Source organism: Mesoplodon densirostris, chromosome 7 (genome assembly GCF_025265405.1).
Source record: "Mesoplodon densirostris isolate mMesDen1 chromosome 7, mMesDen1 primary haplotype, whole genome shotgun sequence".
In the NCBI taxonomy this organism is placed as follows: Eukaryota; Metazoa; Chordata; class Mammalia; order Artiodactyla; family Ziphiidae; genus Mesoplodon; species Mesoplodon densirostris.
This window is the reverse complement of record NC_082667.1, coordinates 23,606,460-23,629,467: the sequence shown is the minus strand read 5'-3', so window position 1 is coordinate 23,629,467 and position 23,008 is coordinate 23,606,460. Positions and strand designations below refer to the sequence as shown.

The following is a 23,008-nucleotide window of genomic DNA, read 5'->3' as shown; positions in this document are numbered from 1 at the left end:
TGTGTACTTTGTGTGGGCAGCTTGCAAGAGTGAGGTCTGGAGTGAGACAGACCTTGTTTGCATCCCAGCTTCACTACATTCTCTCTGTGTGAGCGTCGGCTGGTTACTACCCCTCTGATATTCATACTGTCTCCCACTTTACAGATGAGAAAATGACCATAACTTAGGTTCAGTTTAAGGAGGATTCAAAAGACAAAAGCATGTCGAGGTTGAGCATATTTTCTAGAATGTGGTGAGAATTCAAGAAGCAGCAGTTTTATAATAATTCCTGTCCAGCCCTCTCTCTGTCTTCCTCAATGGGGCCATCCACGCAGCGTCATCCGTTCTTTGGTGCTGTGAAAGGCTGGTTGAATCCAGAGTATTGACTTGAACAGAACACGGGTCTCAGACCACTGACCTGCTGGGAGCGTTGATAGTCCTGCTTCAGGATGATCTGGAGGACATCCCACTGCCCTCGCTTTGATAGCCGAGCTCCCCCCACTAACCTGTTCCTCCGGACTTAAGCTTATGAGGCCTTTTCCACTTCCTCTGTTGACACTGCTGAGGGCACGTCATGCTGAATAGAGCCGAGGGCTTCTTTTGGCAGCTGGTCCAGCCAGTGGCCGGGTCTTCTGAGGAGACTGGTTGAAAGGGAATTGAGGGCAAATCCAAATAAGCTCAGGCAGCAGCGGGGAAAGCGGGGGAGACTCCCTTCGACCTAATCAATCATGGAAAGTCCTATGGTGACCCCTACTGTGGGGGGCAGTGTCAGGCATAAACAAGTAAAGTTACAACAGAAGCCTTTAGACATAGCCGAGTTCCTCCCCTACGTTTCAGGGCTTCATCTAAAGCTCTCTCTGAAGGTGGAGCCACCACCTCCCTCATCCCCCAAATTCATTAGGAGTTTTTGACTCCCACTATCCCCTCTGCAATCACAACCTTCGCTGGTCTTTCTCTTGCAGCCAGGCGCCACTCCAGGGCCCGGCCCAAGGTCATGCTCTTGAACTACGCCTCCCCGATGACCACCGTCAGCCGGCCCCTGAACGAGATGGCCCTGACCCCCCTGACAGAGCAAGAGGGGGAGGCCTACCTAGAGAAGTGTGGCAGTGTCCGGCGACACACGGTGGCCAATGCCCACTCGGACATCCAGCTGCTGGCCATGGCCACCAGGATGCACTCGGGCTTAGGGGAGGAGCCTGGCGGCGAGGACAAGTGCCTGCTTCTGCCACCCAGCTTCCCGCCACCCCACCGGCAATGCTCCAGTGAGCCCAACATCACTGATGGCCCCGATGAGCCGGAGCAGGTGGCAGCGGGCAGCCAGGAGGACTCAGAGCTGAACTGTGCATCCCTCAGCTGAATGCCCACCTCGGGGACCTCCCAGCTCCTGCCTGGCCACCAGGATGAGGGCGGCTTCATCCCCGAGGACCGCCGAGGGGAGCTCTTCCTTTGGGCAATGTTGCCTTATGCCTTTCCAGGTACAGGCTAGTCTGAGCGCCCTAGGGAAAATCCCTGTCGTGAGCCTCTCCATTTTCGTGACTGTGACCACTTACCTCTTGGCGGCCACACAGATTCAACTGCCTAATGTTCACCTTCTGAATTTCAGCCTTGCCTGCCTGACTCAATTCAAATCCTCCTCTCTGGGCTTTTCCCCTCAGATATTGGACTATCTGATCCTCCCAGCCCTATATTGCAGTGCCCCTGGTGTTCCTATAGCAGGAAGTCGTCTGACCCACACACACAGCCAGCAAGGATGTGTTGGCATGTGGAGTTCCCCTTGAGGGTCCTTGTGATGCAGAGGCCGATGGGTGAAAAGAAGCAATAGAGAGGTACCTCTTCTCTCCATCTTGTGTGGAGTAAAGGTAGACTGCAGCCCCTCCCAAGCCTGACTCTGGGAATGCAGCTTTCATTTAAGTTTCAGAATTACTGGGAAAGAGTGGCCCCACTGGTGGGTGAGGGTCCATCCTCACCTATATCCAGACCCTATGTGCGGCCTTTGGCTTTTGGCCCAGGAGGGCCACAGTGCTGGAGGAACCCCATCTTTGATTAAGCCTCAGCATTCCCCCCTCAGGCTTCCTTCCCGATTCAAGGAACTAACCTTCCTGGTGGAGTAGCTGGTGCCTTCCTCCCTTTCTCATTTCAGAAACTGACCCTTTTCCTATTGTGGGGAAGGGGCATGCTGATACCAACCAACCAGTCTGTTCCTGGATTTGACTTGAATTGTTTAAATGTGCATCATTTCAAAAATAAATTGCTTGCAAGTATTTGCACGTAGGATCTTGCACCACTCATTTCCAATGGGGTGTGTCTTCAAACTGAAAAATAGCAAACCCCCTAGGAAAGGAGACTGGAAGTGGTCCAGGGTGAAAGTGATCCGTGGTGGGCAGGGCTCAGAGGCCGCAGAGCTCTGGAAGCAGCTGGACTTGAATCCAGTGTGGCCTGTGTTTGTGAGTGTTGTGGTTTATAGGAAAAGCTGCGTTGAGATAGAGAGACTCAGCTTGCCTCATGAGCGGAGAGTTCTAGTAAATGGGATGTCTCAGCGCTCTACAGTGCAGGGAGCTGGGAAAGATGTGGGCAGGACCTTTTGGAGAGATGTCCATTCCCTGTGATTAAAGAAGTGCCTGGAATGTATAACCTGTGGGGCCTTGAAATGTTTTTTGGGGCAGCAGGCTTTGGTACTGTGCTATATATATTCTCAGCACTCCTCCCTCCATCCAGTTCTGGGCTTTTTATCTCCTTTGGCCTCCCTGTTCTTTTTGTATTTGCCTGTTGGCCCCGCTGATAACAGCTCCAGAAAAAAGAGAAGGCCCCTGGGCCCTTCTGACACCTTCTAGGTATCCTGTTAATCTTTGGAAACTTTGTTTATGAAATGTCAGAGACATGAGCCAGTTTGGCTTCCAATATGGCAGGAGGTGGCCGGGAGAGAATGAGGACAGTTTAAGCTGCCAACAGAGGAAACCTTCTAAGCTCATCTAAGCCTTGACAGCATTTCTCCTCTGGGTGAAGATTTGAAATATGACTAGAGTCATGCTTTTGATGGCTTTTGATTTGGACAGTTTGTTTAAAAAGTTGTTTTGTTTTCATCCTTTTAAGAGATTGATAGAAATGTCCAAAGGAGATCTGCTGAGAATTTCAAACAAAAAATATGTGTATGCGTTGGATAAAGTCCACAAATTCACTAACAGGTATCAGTAGGTAACAACATGATGATTTATTTAACTGATGGCTTCTGTCCTCATTGGTACACTTAGCACTTGGGACTAGTATTTATTGATCCAGGCAAAGTAATTAATCATGCTTGGGTTTGCTTTTTTAGTTTACAACCTGAATGATATATATGTCTTTAAATGCTTTTTCCACACACTAAATGCCCCTGATGGGGACATCAGTCATCAGTTAAATATGTGAGCTCTTAGGTTGAGAATGGGAGTGTCAGTACAGACCCAGTGTACTTAATTGCTAATGAATGTTAGCCAGTTTACAACTTTACCTTTGATGTACACACCTGATATTTGTACAGTATTTCACACTGTACATATAAAAATTGTGCTGATGTCTATGAGCATTCTAGCCATCAGAGCTATTGCAAGAGCGACAACCATAGTGTTGTTTTATGGTTTTTTTTTTAAGTTTTATTATTATTTTTGGCTGCATTGGGTCTTTGTTGCTGCGCGGGCTTTCTCTAGTTGTGGCGAGCGGGGGCTACTCTTCATTGTGGTGTGCGGGCTTCTCATTGTGGTGGCTTCTCTTGTTGTGGAGCACGGGCTCTAGGTGCGCCGGTCTCAATAGTTGTGGCATGCGGGCTCAGTAGCTGTGGCGCACGGGCTTAGTTGCTGCACAGCACGTGGGATCTTCCCGGACCAGGGATTGAACCCGTGTCCCCTGCATTGGCAGGCGGATTCTTAACCACTGCGTCACCAGGGAAGTCCAACCATAGTGTTTTAAACCATTTTTTCTCCCCTTCACAAGATGAAGATTCGTTTTCGTTATTTAAGCTAGGATCTTCCGGTGGCTGAGGTTTAATGACAGGAAATGATCATGACTCTTAAACTCCGAGTGGGCTCGAAACCAAAAACCTTTCATGCTGTCCGTTTCCAAAATGGATTCAATAAACATCATTTTGTACATGCTGCCCTGTTCCCAGGCTGCGTGTCTTGATTGAATTTGCAAGCGCAGAGCGTCCGTTTGATCTTTTCTGCCTCCTGTCCTCACACTCCGTGTGAGGAGCCTGCCTTCCCTGGCGCCATGTTCCGTTTCCTGTTGCCCCCACCCCAGGGTTAGGCAGCAGCCTGACCTCAGCCAGTCTCCCCTGGGCTTGGCTTGCCTTGCCATCCTTGTCTGGATTGGCAAGTCATTTCCTGGAGGAACAGCCTGTCTGCAGAGGAGCTTGGAAAACACCGAACAAAGTCTGAGAAGGCAAGGCCTCTTCTGAAGCCAGCTTGGTCTCTTTCCTGAGTGTTTGACCTGAGGGAGCACTTACTGTATTTACTTGTAAACCATCTCCTCATATATGCCCCTTCGGTTCTGTTGAGCAGAGGCAATTTATTTATTTTTCAAATTTTTATTGGAGTATAGTTGATTTACAATGTTGTGTTAAGTTTCAGGGGTACAGCAGAGTGAATCAGTTATACATATACATATATCCTGCAGAGACAATGTATAATATTTTGCTCTCTACATATATTGGGTTGGCCAAAAAGTTCATTCAGGTTTTGCCATACGAGCCTATGGAAAACCCGAACGAACTTTTTGGCCATCCCAGTATTTTCCTGGGAGGGCTGCAGCAGTGTTAGCTTGAGACCTCTGAAGCCTTTGTAAGAGGCTTCAGAGAGGTGTGACCTGAACCGATTGAAGATCCTGGAGGAGGTCAAGGAGAGCGTTCACACTTTTTATTGTGCCTTCAGAGGCTGGAAGTATGAACTATGAACACTGAGCATTCTGCCTTGGTAGATGTCATGCCATTGGTGCACCACCTGTATTCACTCAGCCAGCCACTCATCTTCCGGCCAAATATTTGTGGAACTGCCACTGCTTTGTAGGCATTTGTGTGTGCTGGGGATGCAGTGATGGATGGATAACCTGCGTGCCTGCTCTCTTGGAGCTTACCATTGAATGCGGGAAGGCTGGCAATTGGGTCAACACAGGCATTTCAAAAAATGAACAACACTGGATGACACAAAATGGCAAAATGCAGTGACTAGAGGGTGATGCGAAGGTGACCCTAGGTCAGGTGGCTAGAGAAGGTCTCTCTAAAGTTGCAGCTGGCTTTACAACCTGCTTTTGTTCCCACTCGCTGCCATAATAAATTACCACGAATAAGTGGCTTAAAATGGCAAACACTTACAATCTCACAGTTCTGTAGGCTGGAAGTCTGACCTGGGTCTCACTGGGCTAAAAGTCAATGTGTTGGCAGGGCTGCATTCCTTTCTGGAGGCTCTGAGGGAGAATCCATTTCCTCGCCTTTGCCTGCTTCTAGAGGCCACCCATACTCCTTGGCTCATGGCCTCTTCATCTTCAACACCAGCAACAATGGGTTGAATCCTTCATGCCAGCCTCCGTTCTGCCTCCCTCTTCCACTTTTAAAGACACTTGTGATTCCATTGGCCCACCTGGATAATCTTTATCTCAAGATTTCTGTGGGCAAGGCCTCTCCTGCCCACTCTGCTGATGTGTCAGTGGGAGAAAGGCCAGCCACCTGGTATGCTGGGGACCCCAAGAAGATGAGGCGGTGTCGAGCGGGTGGGTGCTGGTCTCCAGGGAGACTGGCCCACCTAGCCCAGGGGCCTTTAAGCCTGATTTCTACCCACTGGCTCAGACTCCCATGGTGACCATGATTCTGGAGTCCCTCACTCAAATCTTATTTCCCATCTCATATGCCTGTCAGGCTCACATCATCCCTTGAATGCACTTCTATGACTTGGTGCTCCCTATATTGGTCTCCAGATTCCATTTCACCCTATGGACACCCCCCAACTGATCTTTCTAAAATGCAATCCCTGCTTAAAACTTCTCCCTGGCTTCCAATAAAATCCACACACCTGAACTTGACTTTCCAAGCTGATCCCCATCTGCCTTTCCCGCCTCCTTCATTGCTCCCTGACTGTCCGTTATCCCAGGAAGCTGCCTTCCACCTCCACACCCCCCGCCTTGCCCCTGCTGGTCCTTCTCCTTCATCCAGGTAGAAGCCTCTACACACTCTCAGGTACTGTCCTAGGAAGGTGAGGATGTGTAGGATTTCTGTTTGCATGCCTGCAGCCTAGCAATACAGAGAGGGATCCAAGTCTTGCGCACTGAATGAATTAATGGGGTGGTGATAACTCTGATCTGACCCCCTCCCTCCCAGGTATTTATAGAAAGCACCTTCATCCCCTTTCCTTTCTTCCTCCGTGGGGACCTTCCCCATGATGCTCTCTAGGGATGTTCCAACTGAGGCTGCGTGGCCAGGTGACCCTGTGAGCAAGGCAGGGGTTGGAGGCAGGTCTGAGTCCGTCCCTGTATCCCTGCCCCCTCCTGCTGCAGCCAGTGGCTGCCGTGGCCCTGTGGACAGCTAGCCTTGTCCACAGGGCTGCTACCTTGCTCCTGAGCCAGCCACCTCTTTCTTGGCCTTTCCCCTTTCTGTCTGTGGTGAGAAATTCCTTTGGAGCCTGGACCTTGTGCCTGAGGGAGAGAGAAAGCCCTTGTTTGTCGCAGGGCCATCTCCTTGAAGAAACCCTCCTGCCACAAAGTAAGAGGGAGCGGCCTAGGCCCCTGTGCTCAGGCAAGAACCTCCTTGTCCTAAGCCCCCTGCCCTCAGGATCCAGCACAGGGGAGGTTCCAATGCTGCCACCCTGGTGTGCCCCGCACCGTGCTGATCCTCGTGGCCACCTTGCAAGGCAGGTGTCCCCTCATTTTGCAGATGGGGAAACTGAGGCTTGGGTTCTGTAAGCAATGGAGCTGGGACTCAACCCCAGGTTCTTTCACCTCAAATCCAGTGGTCATCTCTATCTATTCCATGGGGTATCCCAGCTTTAGAAAATGAGAAAGCAAAACAGATAAGCCAGGGGCATAATCTCCTTTGCCTGCTGCAAGGTGAGATGGTTTCAGGGTTTCCAGAAAAGCAGAGAAACAAAGCTGCCTCTCTTGCTCTTCTCTAGCTATTTCTAGAAAACCTGAGAGTAGAGTGGGGAGAGGGACCCAGGAAAGTGGATTTCTTATGCAGGAAAGATTTCAATGGATATTTTTATTAATGAGTTTAATTTTGCCTTTAAAATACTATTTTAATAAGTTTAATAATTAGTAATCATTTAATAAATAATACAATTAATAATTTTGTCTTTAGAATCAATATTCAATTTAAGATACAAGTTAAACTTTTTCAGGCTTTTAATTTTATTATCCTACAAATTTTATTATTCTATTTATAAGTCTAGCAGATCGTAGCAATAACTTTGGAGGAGTCTTCTGCATAATGCTTGGTCCTATTTACAAGCTTAGCTCAGCACTTGAAACGCTTTTAAATGCATTTATAAATTTAATATATTAATTTCTTTTTAAAGTACTTGTTTTTCTGACAGCATGCAAAATGTTCCCCAATCCTAAATTCTTATAGAAACTAATAAATTAAACTTATAAATAAGGGAAACTTTAAATGTTTTCATACTCTACTTAAACTTAGATGTCACCATAAAAAGTCGCAAGTCTAAATTAATTACTCAATTATACATTTTAAAGTGGAATTATAAAACTATCATTCTAACGGACCTTATTCTCTTAAATATCACGTCTAAAATACCAAACACGCAGTTTCCTTTCTAACATAAAAATATTAGAGCTATAGTTTTGTTTCTTTTAAATCTTTCTCCACTTAAGCCTCAATCTTCCTGGTGTGGTGGTTGATAAGCTATTGTCTCAGCTTCGAGACTTTTCTGTATTTGGGGATTCTGGGGCGGGGATCCTGCACATAACACATCTGATTGTTAGCTGGGTCCCTGTTAGCTCTGCCAGTGGGGGCCGCTAGAGGGAGCCTGGGAGGCTGGTGGAGTCTCTGCTTCCTGTCCTGTCAGCATTGCACTGACAGTTGAGTCCAGCGGCAGTAGCTACCTCCAGTTTGCAGGTCTTCCTCCCCCCCCGCCCACCCCGAGAACCCGCCTCAACATTCCTGCTCAGAGACAGCAACACCGCTGGCCTGGGCCCCCCTCAGATGTCTGCAGCCCCGCTCTCAGCGGCCATCCTCCAACCCTTTACATCTCAGTCATCCCCAGCTCTTCCTTCTAAGGGTGGTCGTTGCCTCCTGTAGTTACTTCTGTGATTCCTCGGTGTCCACTCTTTGCCGTTTTACTTGTTCAATACCTGATTAATAATTCTTCCTATTAAATGCTCTCTGTTAAAATGATGGATGTGGCTTTTGCCCCTGACTAGACCCAGGCTGATGAACCAGGGTTGAAAACTACATGCCTGCTAAAGAAGACAGTAACCATCCCAGCTAACCAAGGTTATGCATTACCAGAAATTTCCTTTGGACGTGAGACTCAGACCTGCAGACATGCAGAGTGATTCTTCTCACCTCCACCTAAGGAAACCGTAGTATTTCAAGTTATTTTTGTGATCGTTCCTCAGCATTCTTGAAATTATGAGCAAATTGTACTGGATTCTTGTCAGCATCCCCAAGAGACACTGGGTGCTATTTATGATTGTTTAGTCAATGACTTCAAAACCTAAAAGAAGTGTAAGACAATTGCCTACTTCTTCAGTCTACCTTCAGAAGTATGCCCTTCTCACCAAGTCACTCATTAAATTGGTTCTTAATTTCCTTGGTTTTTCTGGCCTAAGTCTAATCACCTTTGAGAAGAATACTAAGCAATGTAAATATCTTGAACCTAACAGCCTCCTGAATTCTTTCATATTCTCAGGAACACATAACCTTTAACAAATACCTAACTTCAGTCTGGTATCAGTTATATATCTCAGATAGCTTTGTCTGGGGTCCAAGTTATGAGGTCATTCCATTCTCTGTAAACTGAACTAGGATCAAGTCAATTGCCTGCCAACAGAAACTTTTGCTGCCCACTCCAAGGCAGTTTTGAGAAGAAGGGCTCAATAGGTGGAAATAACATACGGCTTCTGGTTCTGGCCATAGGGGAATGGCTTGTATCAGATGAATCTTTTTGCCAAAATAATTATAAAACCTGGATAAAAATATATAAAGCAACTGTTCAAAGGAATTGGAGAGCACCCAGTGCAGGCAGGATCTGAACTGCTATGATCCCTAAGAGAAGGGAAACAAATGAGGCAAAACTTCACATTCATCCTGGTTTTTCCAAAGGGTTTTTCCCAAAATCACTGATAGAGGTGGGAGTAAGAGGGAGTGGGTGACAGCGGCAAGCAGCAGTCTTACTGTGCTGAGATCAGAGGTTCATGTTGCCAGAGTAGCTGGAACTTGAAGGGAGAATGATGGAGAGGACTAAAGGGGAAATCTGCATACTAGGTCCCCTCAAGTTGTTGGCTCACTCCTAAATTGATCATGCAGTGAGAACTCCAAGAAACCCAGCAGAAAACAGCAACTGGGACCCTAAAGAGCTGAACAGATTTCAGCTGTTGCAGAATGCTGAGGAGACAGAGGTTCAAGTCCCACCAAAGTGGAGGGGCTTTGGCAGACATCCTAGGCTTTTGGTTGAGGCCCAAGAAAGGCCACATTCTGGGAGTAAGGGTCATGCCCAGTAGCAAGATGGTAGACTAAACTACAATGATATCAGAAATTACATCAAATGTAAATGAACTAAACACGCCAATGAAAAGGCAGAGAAGGTCAGACCAGATTAAAAAGTAACAATATGCTGTTTATAAGAGACACACTTTAAATCTTAGAACAGAGAATGATTGAAAATAAAAGGTTGGAAGCATATACCACATAAATGTTAGCAAAAGAAATTTGGCCTTGCTAGTTTAGAATTGTGCAAATTTCATAATGATAAAAGGTCAATTCAAAAGAGCGATATATATTATAATACATAAGTTATCATTTATTGGTCATCAACTATATGCCATGCACCAGCCTAGTATTTTACATTTGTTGTTTTGTGTAATCCTCTGAGAAATTTTATGAAGTAAAATTTATCATCCTCATTAGATGAGGAAATTGAAGCGCAAAGGATTGAGCAATTTTCCTAAGATCATATAACCAGAAAATCATAGAGGCAAGATTTAAATCTAGTTTGGTCTGACCTCTTGCCAAAGAGATTTTAATCACTGCTCTGCTTTCTAAGTACCATATTGCTTGTGGTATGCTCGCTTGAACTAGTTGGAGAGGCCCCTGAAAGCACAGGAGTACATTGTAACCTAAGGGGAAGATAATTCTGTGGGGATTCCTGGAATTCTGGACTGAGAACCCTTCAAGAACTAAGATCCTAAGACAGTCTGTTCGACTCCTACACACACACACACACACTCACACACACACACATACACACACACACACTTCTGTATAAATATTCTACTCTTTTATGCACATGATCCCTGAAAGGTACAGAGACCTTCCAGTTCATGACTACTGCGGCCTGACTTCTTTGAATTTCTCAGTCCAAATTCTCAAGAATCTGGTCTAGTTCAAGAATCATGTGCCCATCCTTGATTCAGTCAATAGGCTGCTGCTAAGGAGTGCCATCTCACATGGTTTCAAATTTAACTGTTAAATCCTTCCCTTGGAATTTAAGGGGAGGCTCAGCAGTTTTCAGGGAAAAGGAGAGACTCGTCTCTGAATCCATGCATATGTGGGTAGTGGGAACCAGAGCAGGAAACCCCCAGATAATCCTTCCCAACTCATCTCTAGCACTGGTCTTCCCCCAAATGCTACGATGCCTGGAGGGGAGGACGGGTGGCAGGCTCATGCAGAAGGGGCTGGGGGAGCCTAGAGAGAGAGAGGGAGAGAGAGGGAGGGAGGGAGGAGGAGGGAGGAGGAGGGAGGGAGGGAGGGGGAGGGAGGAGGAAGGAGGGAGGGGAGGGAGGAGGAAGGAGGGAGGGGAGGGAGGGGGAGGGAGGGAGGGATGGGCCTATCATGAGGGTGGGAGGGAGGAACCTGAAGGAAACCATGAAATGAAGCGTCTCCTAAAGTGGGCAGCCTGGGGCTGAGGTCTCTCTGCCCTTGAGCTACGAGGGGGCATTTCCTCTCAGGGAGTATTGTCATCAGCTGCCAGTCCTCTTTCTTCCTGGGCAGGTGCAACTGGAAAAGCCTACAGAGAAAACAGGCTGAAGTTTGGGGCCTAATGTGCTCAGGTGATGGACAACCAGGATGATGTAGGGGCCCTAGGTGTCTTCCAAGCTTCTGGGACCCCCCTAAGGATAATTCTGTAGCAAGTAATTATAATAACAACATTTAATACTTACTCAGAGCTTACTATGACTTGGTGCTAGTGTAACCCTTGCTCTTTTTATATTGTCTCATTTCAACCTTGTAACTACATAGTGAAGTAGACACATTATTATTCATTTTACCCATAAGGAAGCTGGGGCACAGAGAGGATAAGTAACTTGTCCAAGGCCACAGAGCTAATAAGGGGCCACACCAGAATGTGGACCTAGGGTAGTCCAGCTCCAGAGGCCTTGCTTTTAACCACTATGGTAAACTCTTCTTCCACTCTTTGGAAAATGTAATCTAAATTACTAAAACAAATTACAGTCATTGAGAAAAGTGAGAGCTTGCTGGGTGGCCCCTTGAAGCCCCTGATTTTCCATAGGGAAGTTGTTCCACTGGAGGGAAATTCCCTCTTGAGGCTCCCCACCAGTGTGTGAGAGCTGCCCTGAGGCTCGGCCCCCCAAATTGCCCCCAGAGAGGTGGTGAGCACAGGAAGAGAATTAACTCCACAGGGAAACCAGGGCCACTATCTGTAGTTTCAATTTTTCTCCTCTGTCCTGCTCCACTGCAGTCAGACAGACCTTTTTCTATGCCCAGCAAGACTAGCTGGTGACCTTTGACAAGTTACTTAACCTCTCTTTTCTTCCACAAAATGCAACTAATTATGCCTACCTTGCAAGATTAGAGGAAAAAAAAATATATATATGTGCATGCACACACATATCCACATACTTACATACACACACATGCATGCATACAGATGGCATAGAAAAGGTCCAGGCTTTCTCTGGGTTAGGTAAAATCATTAGTGTTCCTAGCAGCCTTCTGTGTAATGGTCAAAAACTGGAAACCACAACATCTGTCGATTGATGAATGGCGAGACAAAACGAGATATATCCACACAGTGAAGTTCTACTTGGCAACAAAAAAGGAATAAACTACTTACACAGGCTACATCATGGACAGACTTCAAAAATGTCATGCTAAGTGAAAGAGACAGACATAGGAGACCATACACTGTATGACTGCATTTATATGAAATGTCCAGAAAAGGCACATTTATAGAGACAGAAGGCAGTTTAATGGTTGCCTGGGGTGGGGAATGGGAGTGGGGGTTAACGATACACAGGCATCAGGGGTCTTACTGCAGGGAGGAAAATGTCCTAAAACTGATTTATGATGATGGTTGCACCACTTGGTAAAGTTACTAAAAGTCATTTGAACTGCACACCTGAAACTGCATTTTTCTTTTTTTTTATTGTGGTAAAATATACATAAAATTTGTTATTTTAATCTTTTTTAGGTGTATAGCTCAGTGGCATTAAGTACCTTCACATTGTTGTACAACCATCACCAGCATCCATCTCCGGACCATTTTCATCTTCCCCAGCTGAAACTCTGTCCCCATTAAACAATTATTCCCCATTTCCCTTCCCCAGCCCCTGGCAGCCACCACTCTACTTTCTATCTCTATGAATTTGTTCTAGGCTCCTGATGTAAGTGGAATCATACAATCTTTATCCTTCTGTGACTGGCTTATTTTGCTTAGGATAATGTTTTCAAAGTTCATCTATGTTGTAGCATGTGTCAAAATGTCCTTCTTTTTTTTTTTTTTTTTTTTTTTTTGCGGTACGCGGGCCTCTCACTGTTGTGGCCTCTCCCGTTGCGGAGCACAGGCTCCGGACGCTCAGGCTCAGCGGCCATGGCTCACGGGCCCAGCCTTTCCGCGGCATGTGGGATCCTCCCGGACCGGGGCACGAACCCGCGTCCCCTGCATCAGCAGGCGGACTCTCAACCACTGCGCCACCAGGGAAGCCCTGTCCTTCCTTTTTAAGGCTGAGAAATATTCCAGTGTATGTATGTACCACATTTTGTTTATTCATTAATCCCTTAATGGCCATTTGTGTTATTTCCATCTTTTGACTATTGTGAATAATACTGCTATGAATATTGCTGTGTAAATATCTAGAAACTGGTAGGGTCTGTGATAAGTAAAACATATCTCAATAAAACTTTTATTTTCCAAAATTTAAAGAGCCAATAAATGGTAGATGCTGTTATATCAATAACTTAGAGTGGCAAATTTGATCAATGAAGTGAGATTTTAAAAATAAAATTAATTTAATAAAAAAGACATGGTTTAGGGTTTCCCTGGTGGCGCAGTGGTTGAGAGTCCGCCTGCTGATGCAGGGGACGCGGATTCGTGCCCCAGTCCGGGAGGATCCCACATGCCACGGAGCGGCTGGGCCCGTGAGCAGTGGCTGTTGGACCTGCGTGTCCGGAGCCTGCGCTCCACAACGGGAGAGACCACAGCAGTGAGAGGCCCGCGTACCGCAAAAAAAAAAAAGAAAGAAAGAAAGAAAAAAGACATGGTTTAGAAAAAGGGAAAATACAGAAAAGTACGAAAAAGAAAAAAAAATCTGTAATCTCACTTGGACATAAACCGTTGAAAGACTACTTTACAAGAACTACCAAATTTTAATTTTACTTGAAATTAGTAGAAGGAACTGAACTGAACTGAAATGAAGAAGTTGCTGAACTTCAGATGTTTATCTACAACAGAGAGATTCATTCCTAAACTCTCTCTCTGAAGGCAAAAAAAAAAAAAAGCTATGAGAAAATCTTGAGGTTGGGTTGGGACCCATGGTTTTTCTATTTCAGTTCATGTTTCTTAATGGTCAAAGTTTAATCTCCCAGATGGACAACTGTTTCATAAAAATAGAGGATATTTCTGATGTTTAAAAAAATTAAGTACCTGAATTTTTAGATGAAAAACAAAAGAACAACGTTGAAAACCTCAGCCAGGGGCTTCCCTGGTGGCGCAGTGGTTGAGAGCCTGCCTGCCGATGCTGGGGACACGGGTGAGAGCCCTGGTCTGGGAGGCTCCCACATGCCGCGGAGCAACTGGGTCCCTGAGCCACAACTACTGAGCCTGGGCATCTGGAGCCTGTGCTCCGCAACGAGAGGCAACGAGAGGCCGCGATAGTGAGCGGCCCGCGCACCGCGATGAAGAGTGGTCCCCGCTCGCCGCAACCGGAGAAAACCCTCGCACAGAAACAAAGACCCAACACAGCCAAAAATAAATAAATAAATAAATAAATTAAAAAAACCCCATAAAACTTCAGCCAACTTATAAGATAAAATTCTAAGAGAAATTATTAGGGAATGACTAGTTTGTAAGCCAAGTAACTACAAAAATGACAAATCACTTTCAAAGCAGGAGGAAGTGACTGTAGCTAGTGTCTAAAATAAATCCAAGGAGGTTACACGTGAATTCTGAGTATCTGTCAGTTTTCTCCTCCCTTGAATTAACTGGTTCTTGTTTTTGAATATATCTGCTCCAGCCTGAATTTTTTCACCCAGAGGTGTGGAGTCTACACGTCCTATGTTCTACTCTCTTTATTCACTGCAAAATAGAATTAACCGAAACTTGAAAATAAGGCAAAAAGTTGGGCTGTATGTCCTTTCAGAGTCACACTGGGGAATTATTTAACAAGTTGCCCGAGGATTATTTAATTTTCTGGGAGAATATGTCTCTGTTTGACTTTGCTATTTATTATTTGATCATAGCCCAGATACTGCAAAGTTACATGTTAATTTGTATTTTTCTATTTGGTAGGAAAGATAACCCCAAAGGTTATGGCTTTATTAGCTTGCAAGACATTAACCAGTTTTTTTCTGTAACCTAGCCATTTTATTCTAACATTCTTTTTTTGTTGTTTTGAAAATGCTTTTCCTGGTAGATTATATAAACTCTTTTTACCCAGATGCTCTTGGAATCAGCTTTACCATCTAATGGTTCCATCATAAATTAACGAGCTGAACAAAACCTTTGACATATTCTATATTTGAATGAGAGCCATGATTTTACCATCTTAACAATTATGCTTTGATATAGCTGGGAGACCTCAGATCATACTCTCTCCTTCCATCTCCTGTGAAGAGTCACCTGGAGAGCCTGTTTAGAATGTAGATTCCCCAGCCCACCGCTCAAAAAGTCTAATTCTGGGGGTTTGGCCAGGGCCCAATGATATGCATTTTAATAAGCACCCCAGAAGATTCTGAGGCTGACGGTCCTCAGGCCCAGACACCTTGCGAAAGCCCCCAGTGAACTGCGTGGTGGCGATGGTACTGATGCTGACTTGATTCTCTCTGTTCAGTGAGGACAAAGATGACCGGGGTTAAAGGTTGAGGCCTTGGGATGTGCTGGAGCCCAACAGTCCATTTTCCTAAACTTCAACTTGGAGATGGCAGTTATCTCAAATGTTCATCCACCCATTGGCTATATCAGAACAGGGGCAGAGGAGTGGGGGTGACCAGGAATCCGAATACATAAGTTGAACCTCGAGAAATTGCTGATACTCAACTCTTTATCGACCTTACAAAAAAAGGTGATTTTTGGGCCTCCCTGGTGGCGCAAGTGGTTGAGAGTCCACCTGCTGATGCAGGGGATACGGGTTCGTGCCCCGGTCTGGGAGGATCCCATATGCCGCGGAGCGGCTGGGCCCGTGAGCCATGGCCGCTGAGCCTGCGCGTCCGGAGCCTGCGCGTCCGGAGCCTGTGCTCCGCAACGGGGGAGGCCACAACAGTGAGAGGCCCGCATACCGCAAAAAAAAAAAAAAAAAAAGGTGATTTTGTATGGGTCGACCTAATAATTCCTCAGGTGTTTCTAATTTGAAGCTAATTTGGCAACCAACCTGTGAATATGATAGTTGGGGCATGTAATTTCTAATATGGGGGAAAGTGCTTTGTAGCATGCATCAGACTTGAAGCAAAAAAAATTAAGGACTCTCTTCCCCTAAAAAGCCACAAAGTACAACTTTTTGCATATAATCTAGGGGAATTTATGGACTCCTTAAAAGTGCAAGGACTCCAGGCTAATCCTATTTTACAGATTTCCTTCTGAAGGTTGCTTGCTTTAGGGATGAAGCTTTGCTGCCCCCTACTGCCAAATGAGGCTCCAGCTGGCTTTGCTCTACTCAGGCCTGTCTTCCAGTTCGGAGTTTTGTAGAAGCTAGAACCCGCTGTCATCTCACATCAGTTGGAGTAGTCCAATTCTAGGCAGGAATGGGCCCCACAGATGTGTTTAATCATCATTCACACACTGCAGTGAATTCTTGTTAGTGCAGGGTGCAGGGGCATTTTGTGCTCTAATGGAACACTATGCATTGTCTAGTCCAAAGCACACCCTTCAGGGTTATCAGAGTCTCATTCTAAGGAAGCTACTTTACAGCTCTGTCCTGTAGATAACCGAGAGCAATGCAAAATGATTCTTGTTTCTAGAAACGGAAATTATGTCCTGTGGGGAGAGATTTGCTTGACTTCCCGCCCCCGCCCCCCGCCCCACACCAAGGAAGAAGCTGGGTTTGCTTCCATTTGGACATTCACGTAAATGTTCCTGGTCTCTAGGTGTGTCTGTTCTTTGGGTTCTCATTTGGACGGTTATAGCATCTGCCTGCTTCCCTCATTAAGAGTTAGAGAAAATCTTTAACACATGCTCATTTGATATCTGTATGAGAACCGTAATTTGACTCTTTTTTGAAAATTATCCTTTAACAAAGGCCAGGATCATACTAGAGACCTCTGATTCCCATCTGATTCCTTTCCTTGAAAGCTCACAGTCTGATTCAGAAGACACTCAGTGTTGCCAGTAACTCTTTGAGATATTAAGAAATCCTCCCCTCCTCTCCCTGTACCCCACCTGCCTCTTTCAGGTAGCATGCCACCTCTTTGCCTCAGGGGAGGGAGGTATATGGCAAAAGCAAAACAAAGGGCAACAACTGAGGATTTTTTAAATCTTTCTGGGTTTTGTTCTAGTAAAGCTTTAGTCCATAGAAGAATTCAGAGGAGCGGTGGCGCAGGAGAGGACCTCAATCTTGGAGAAACAGGAAGTGGACTTTTCCTTCTACGGAACCATGAGGTTCCCTCAGGCTGAGAGGAGAGGGAGGCAGGAGCATCAGGACCAGGCCCTGAGAGGCGAGGCTGCAGGGTTGGGGTGGATGGAACAAGAGCAAGGCACAGGCTGGAAGGCCCCACTAACCCCAGTGGACACGCGTGTGCGTGTGCATGTGCGTGTGTGAATGAATTTGGCCTCTAGCCTTCTGGGCTATTTAAAACCCTCAGATCTTGACTCATGAGGCAAGCTGCATTCTGTTAAAGTCGTTTGTGTTCTGGGGGCTACATTTTAAAAGTGAAGAAAGAACAGAAAATGTCAGAACGGATCAGGTGTAGTAAAAGCAAGTGTTTCAGAAACCTTTCATGTCAGGTGAGTTGGTGTACATATTATTTATTCATTTATCTCTATCTAATTTACTGTGGGTAGTGAGAAAAAAAAGATTGCAAAACTGATCCTAAAAGCATTAATAAACAGTCGATTTCTGTTCTATCGGTCTAGTTGTATTCAATAAACCTGCCTTCTTTCCTCTCCTTTCACAATGGCTCCAAAGGAATTTCAGATTAGATTGGAAAAAATTTTACTTTCAGGTTCCTAACTAGTCTAAAGGGAACGACTGGTTACCATCTTTAAGCACTTTTGGTGGGGCTTCATCTACTTTAGACACCTCAAGAGAAATTAGCAGCCGGGGGGAAGGAACCTGGGATTGAGACAAAGAGGCCAGACGTCCTCAGACAGAAGCTATTTTTTTTTTTTTTTTTTTTTGCGGTACGCGGGCCTCTCACTGTTGTGGCCTCTCCCATTGCGGAGCACAGGCTCCGGACACGCAGGCTCAGCGGCCATGGCTCACGGGCCCAGGCGCTCCGCGGCACGTGGGATCTTCCCGGACCGGGGCGCAAACCCATGTCCCCTGAATCGGCAGGCGGACTCTCAACCACTGCGCCACCAGGGAAGCCCAGAAGCTATTTTTAAATCAACCCCTGCCTGCCAGTCAGGATAGAGCAGCCAGTAGGAAGGTGGGGTAAGGAGGGGAAGGATGATTTTTCAGGAGTTTGAGATCTACTTTTCAGCGCAGTTTTATTATTTATCTTTCAGCAGTATAAATTCTGTGAAGATCAGACTTGCTGACCCACTTTTGGATTAAAATGTACAAATCCCTACCCAGACCAAGCAAACATTTTGTGATTATGCCTCATTTTCTGCCAACGCTACAACTGTCACTTTATAAAGTAATCCTATTCCTGCTGGTCCCTTAATTACAAAAGTTAATTTTGAAAATGTGACAACAGCGTAACAGACACCCGTAAGAATGGACTAGAAGTAAGACGTGTTGTTAAACACAAATGAAGACCACACCTGAAAACTCCCTGAGCAGACACAACTGGTTTGGTCATACAAGAAGAGCTTAATTTAGCTTATTTTGCAAGACAAGCAAGGCTAACTTGACCTGAGTCATTTCTTGCTTATGCCTCTGAAAATCATAAGCAAAACTTAAATTGTTCCCCAAAATTGATACGAAGTAACCACTAACCAATTTCCTTTCATTTAAGAAAATTCTAATATTGTAACCAATAACGGTGAAGAATAAGCATTATCTCCACGCTAGATAAGCTGCATTATAACAATAGACAGGAGGGGTTAGGTGTGTCAGTCTGGCATTTGTTTTCATCTAAATTAATATTCAACAAGATCCCAATCAAGGAGCACTGTTTTGGTCATATCTTTGCAACCACTACTAAGATGCTATCTACGGTAAAAACTCTAAGTGCCTTTGGAGATAAACGTGAATCTACATTCATCACCTGGGCTTAGAAAGAACAGAGCACACTCATCTGCTAAATGGAGAACACAGACCCTGCTTAGCCCTTGGCCGACCCTGTAATTTCATCGCATCGACCTGATGGAGACCACCTGAGGCGGGGCTGGCAGGAGCAGGGCTGGTGCTGTGTGTGGTGTGGGTTGATGCTCGGGGAGCAGAGGAGGGTGTGGCAGTGAATCGGGACGACTGTGTTAAGCCCAGCCCTTCCACACAACCTGTTCTTAAACTGAACACTGATTTTCTATCTTTCTGTGTTGAATGTCTGCCTCCTCCCATCTTTGTATTCACCAACCCCCCCCCCCCACAAAACACATTATTTTCAGAGTTCAGATGGATTAGGAAAACACTCACAAATTCTGTGGCAATAGTAAGTTCTAAGCAACAGCTGGTTTTTGATAAGACACTTTGACCATTTCCCATGATTCAATTTTTCAAGTCAGAGTTCATTCCGTAGCTTGTCATACAGTTAGAGAATTATGAGAGCCTCCCAGGATTCACAGTGTATTTTTTCTTTCTTTTCTTTTTTTTAAGTAAAGTGTCTTTCTTAATAGATCCAAGCATTAATAAATGTTATCCATTACTTAATAATATCTAAATTTCAAATTCTAGTCCCCACTTTACAAGTAGATAAATGGACACAAAGAGAAGTGATTTGCCTGTGGTCAGTCAGGAATAAAATCTAAATCTCTTAGCTCCTAATTTACTGGTTTATACGCTAAATTATCCTGCCTCTTCAAGCCCTCTGGGAACATAATCCTGGAACGCTGTATAAGCAAAATGGGGCCAAAATTGCACTCTCACCAGAGAAATTAATTGGATAATTAATCAAGTGTGGAAATAACATTAGAATATTCTGTATAATTCATCAAGGACTTTCAAATAATTCTATTATAAAAAACATCCCTTCAGGAAAAATAAATAAGATTGAAATTCAGCATGACAGATTTACAAGTTTAAAACTAGCTAAAAGTAAGGACTACAATTTTAGCTATAAAGCAAATGTCATGTTTCCCCGAGGAGCTTAAGACAACTCAATTAAAGGTGTTCAATTATCTTAGCAGTGTGATTTTTAAAGAGAAACCAACCTTAAGAAGTCTCATTAAAAGGAGCATCTCTGAAGTGATAAGGCAAATGTAACAAAATGCTATTTGTGGATTCCAGGTGGTAGATGGCCACTGTACAATTCTTGCAACAATTCTGCATGTTTGGAAAATTTCATAATAAAGTGCTGGGGGAAAAAAGCAAAATAAAAGTAACATTTATTTCTTATCACCGAAAACTCACATGACAAATAACTTGCCAAAAAAGTGGTGCACCTCAACCAGTATTTTCACTAAACGTTCATTGTTAATATTTGAGTGTGTGCTGTGTACCAGGCACTGTGCTAAGTCTGGGGTTTCAGCTATGGACGGAACCTTGCCCCTGCCGCTCAGTTGATGCTCCCCTCAGGGCCACTGATAGCATCTATTCCTTGGAATACAGAAATCCATCTGCCCTCCTTCCCAGTGGCTTTCTATTTAGCTTTTATCCTGAAATCTATCTGGGAGAAAGCTGGGATAAATGCAATTCGTCAGCAGAGACAGGGAAGCTCTATCAAGAGGAGGTTCTCCCTTTGAGAGACCACATCTTAGCGAAGCAACTGGGCATCTCCTTGCAGGTGTTTGCCTTTGACTAAAAGTGAGGGCTGTGATTGAACATCATGATCTGCAGAGATGCATCTGATTTGATTTCATCAGATCACCTTTTTGGATACTAGGAATTTGGAAGTGCCAACTCCATTCTACAGACTCTACAATAGCAACTGTGAAACTAACTACAGTTTATCATATATATGCACCCGGGAATTTTTTTAAAAATGTATTTCAAAGGAAAACACAAATGACTATTTATTGTCCCTTTTTCATTTCCTCAAGGCACTGCACTGCTTAGGTTCTATGAACTAGGCATCACCAAAAACACCTGATGGCATTTCTCATAAAACAGTGAGTAGAATTTAACTGAGGCAAAACAAGAACAGCAGTGACTGAATTAAGGAAAGCTATTTCAAAGCCTGAAGTTAGAAAAACCTCTCTAATAATTAAAAATGGTTTCTGGTCACCAGAGACTTGAGGATTCCCTGGATAAAGGAATGACAAGCAACTGCTCCTTTTTGATGAGAATGTACTCTAACTGCATAATTCATAAACATGCTCTTAGTTTATCTAAGACTTATGGTATAAAAACAGCAATGGGGGACAATTTTATAATTTTATACCTGCCACAAAAACTAATTGCTAGAGATCATTCAACATCTCTGTTAGTCCATCTTTAGGGGAAAAAACCCTCAATTTTCATCCTATTTCACTTTTTTCTATTCTACTTTTATTCCCCCCAATAAAAGTTTAATCATTTTGTAGTATAGTCAGAAACTGTCATTGCTGCAACCGCTAACGGACAGTAAAAAACTACCAAACTACCACAACATCCTGACTTTGTTTTCCAATAACAAAGGGTATGACCCGCAGCAAGTTTCATCCAACACTGGGTTGGACACCTCTGGGAAAAGAAAAAACAATTTATTTTTAATTTAACAATGTCTAAAAGCAATGTCCAAAGATAAATGTTAAAAGGTTAATAAAACATAAATACACAGCTCAAATACTTGTTAGCCAACTGGGTGAAACCAGCATGTTTCAGAGTGGGGCAGGAGGTCTGAAAAATGAACAGGAGAGCCACTTTCCAGCTAAGAGTGGATTCTGAGTTGAAGTCACCAAAAGTTTCTATGTGGATAGTTTGACCATTACTTTTATTCTATATTCACAATGAACGACCAGTATAAAATAAGTGGCAGGTTTATTACAAAATGCCAAATGTTGGGGGTTAAAAAAATTGTTCAAATTAAAAGGAGACCCTAAATTGATACTAAATTGAAGTATTATGTCAGCAAAAAAAAAATAAGTTAAAGCAATTTTTCTACTGGCAAAATCCTCTTGTAGATATTGCCAACTTTCTGCTGGCTAGCACTTCATTTCTTAAAACAGAATTTTACGGTTGACATGGACCTTAGAAACAGCTAATCCAACTCCTTCAGGGAAACCTGAAGCTAAAAGTTGAAGTGAGGCAGAAAACTGTTTTTGTTTGGATTAAGGCTCCCAAGTTAGTAGAAAAAAATAACATAACCAAAGCAGGAAATGGCTCGCCTCAGTACCTAATGCACAGCCAAGCTTTTAATAGAAATTTGACCAGGAAGCTTTTAAATACTATTTCCTTCTCTGTGAGGGTTGAATGTTTTGTGGCAACATTTTTTCCTCCGAGAAAAGGACATGTTTATTGTAAAAAAATATAAAACATGTAAGAAAGCACAAAGAAGAAAATAAGTCATCAAAAAGAGTTCAGTATATTTCCTTCAGGCTTTTTTTTTCTATACAAGAGTAACTGCCATTTATTTTTTACACGGAACTGGACAGCTATTTATTTTTGGAAAACCATCACAGGAACAGTAGCAGCGGTGCCGGGCTCCTCACCTAGAGGGCCGTGCTGCAGTGATCCTCGGGAGCTGGCTGGAGAGCTCAGGGGCCACGGAGCACAAACTGCCAGCAAGCAAACTGTGAGCTAGTGACAGGTAGCTGCCGCTGATGGTGGCACTGGGAACAGGGTCCCTGTATGACCTTTTTTTCCCCCACTTTATAGAATAAACCCACCAGAGCAGGTGCCTGGATGTGGGGTGGGTAAGGAGAGTAGAAAGAAAAGTAAAGGGAAAGGTCAGAGTGCCACTTGTTGGGTCTGCCCGGAACCGAGACCATTCCTTTGCACGGTCTCTTGGATTCCTCTTGAAATGAAGGCTGATCCTGAACACGGGTCAGGGGCTCTGATTTGGCCTCTCTGGAGTTGCAGGACTACCTCAGACAACTTTAAACAATCTCGTGTAAACATCATGGTGTATGGCTCCTCTCAGATTCTTCATAAGAGCCTGTACTAGTTGTGGGACTCCCTGAGAACTACATTTCACCATAAT

The 23,008-nt window shown here is 44.5% G+C and overlaps 1 protein-coding gene across 1 annotated transcript in view; it reads left to right on the top strand.

Annotated features, from left to right (window-relative positions):
- Positions 1 to 4,046, top strand: part of PRR5L (proline rich 5 like) — a 74,469-nt gene extending 70,423 nt beyond the window's left edge. Inside the window, exon 9 of the mRNA XM_060104046.1 lies at positions 942 to 4,046. Coding sequence (XP_059960029.1) covers positions 942 to 1,336 — 395 coding nt within the window. The 3' untranslated portion in view covers positions 1,337 to 4,046. The remainder of the gene's footprint in view (positions 1 to 941) is intronic.
- Positions 4,047 to 23,008: the final 18,962 nt, after the last annotated feature.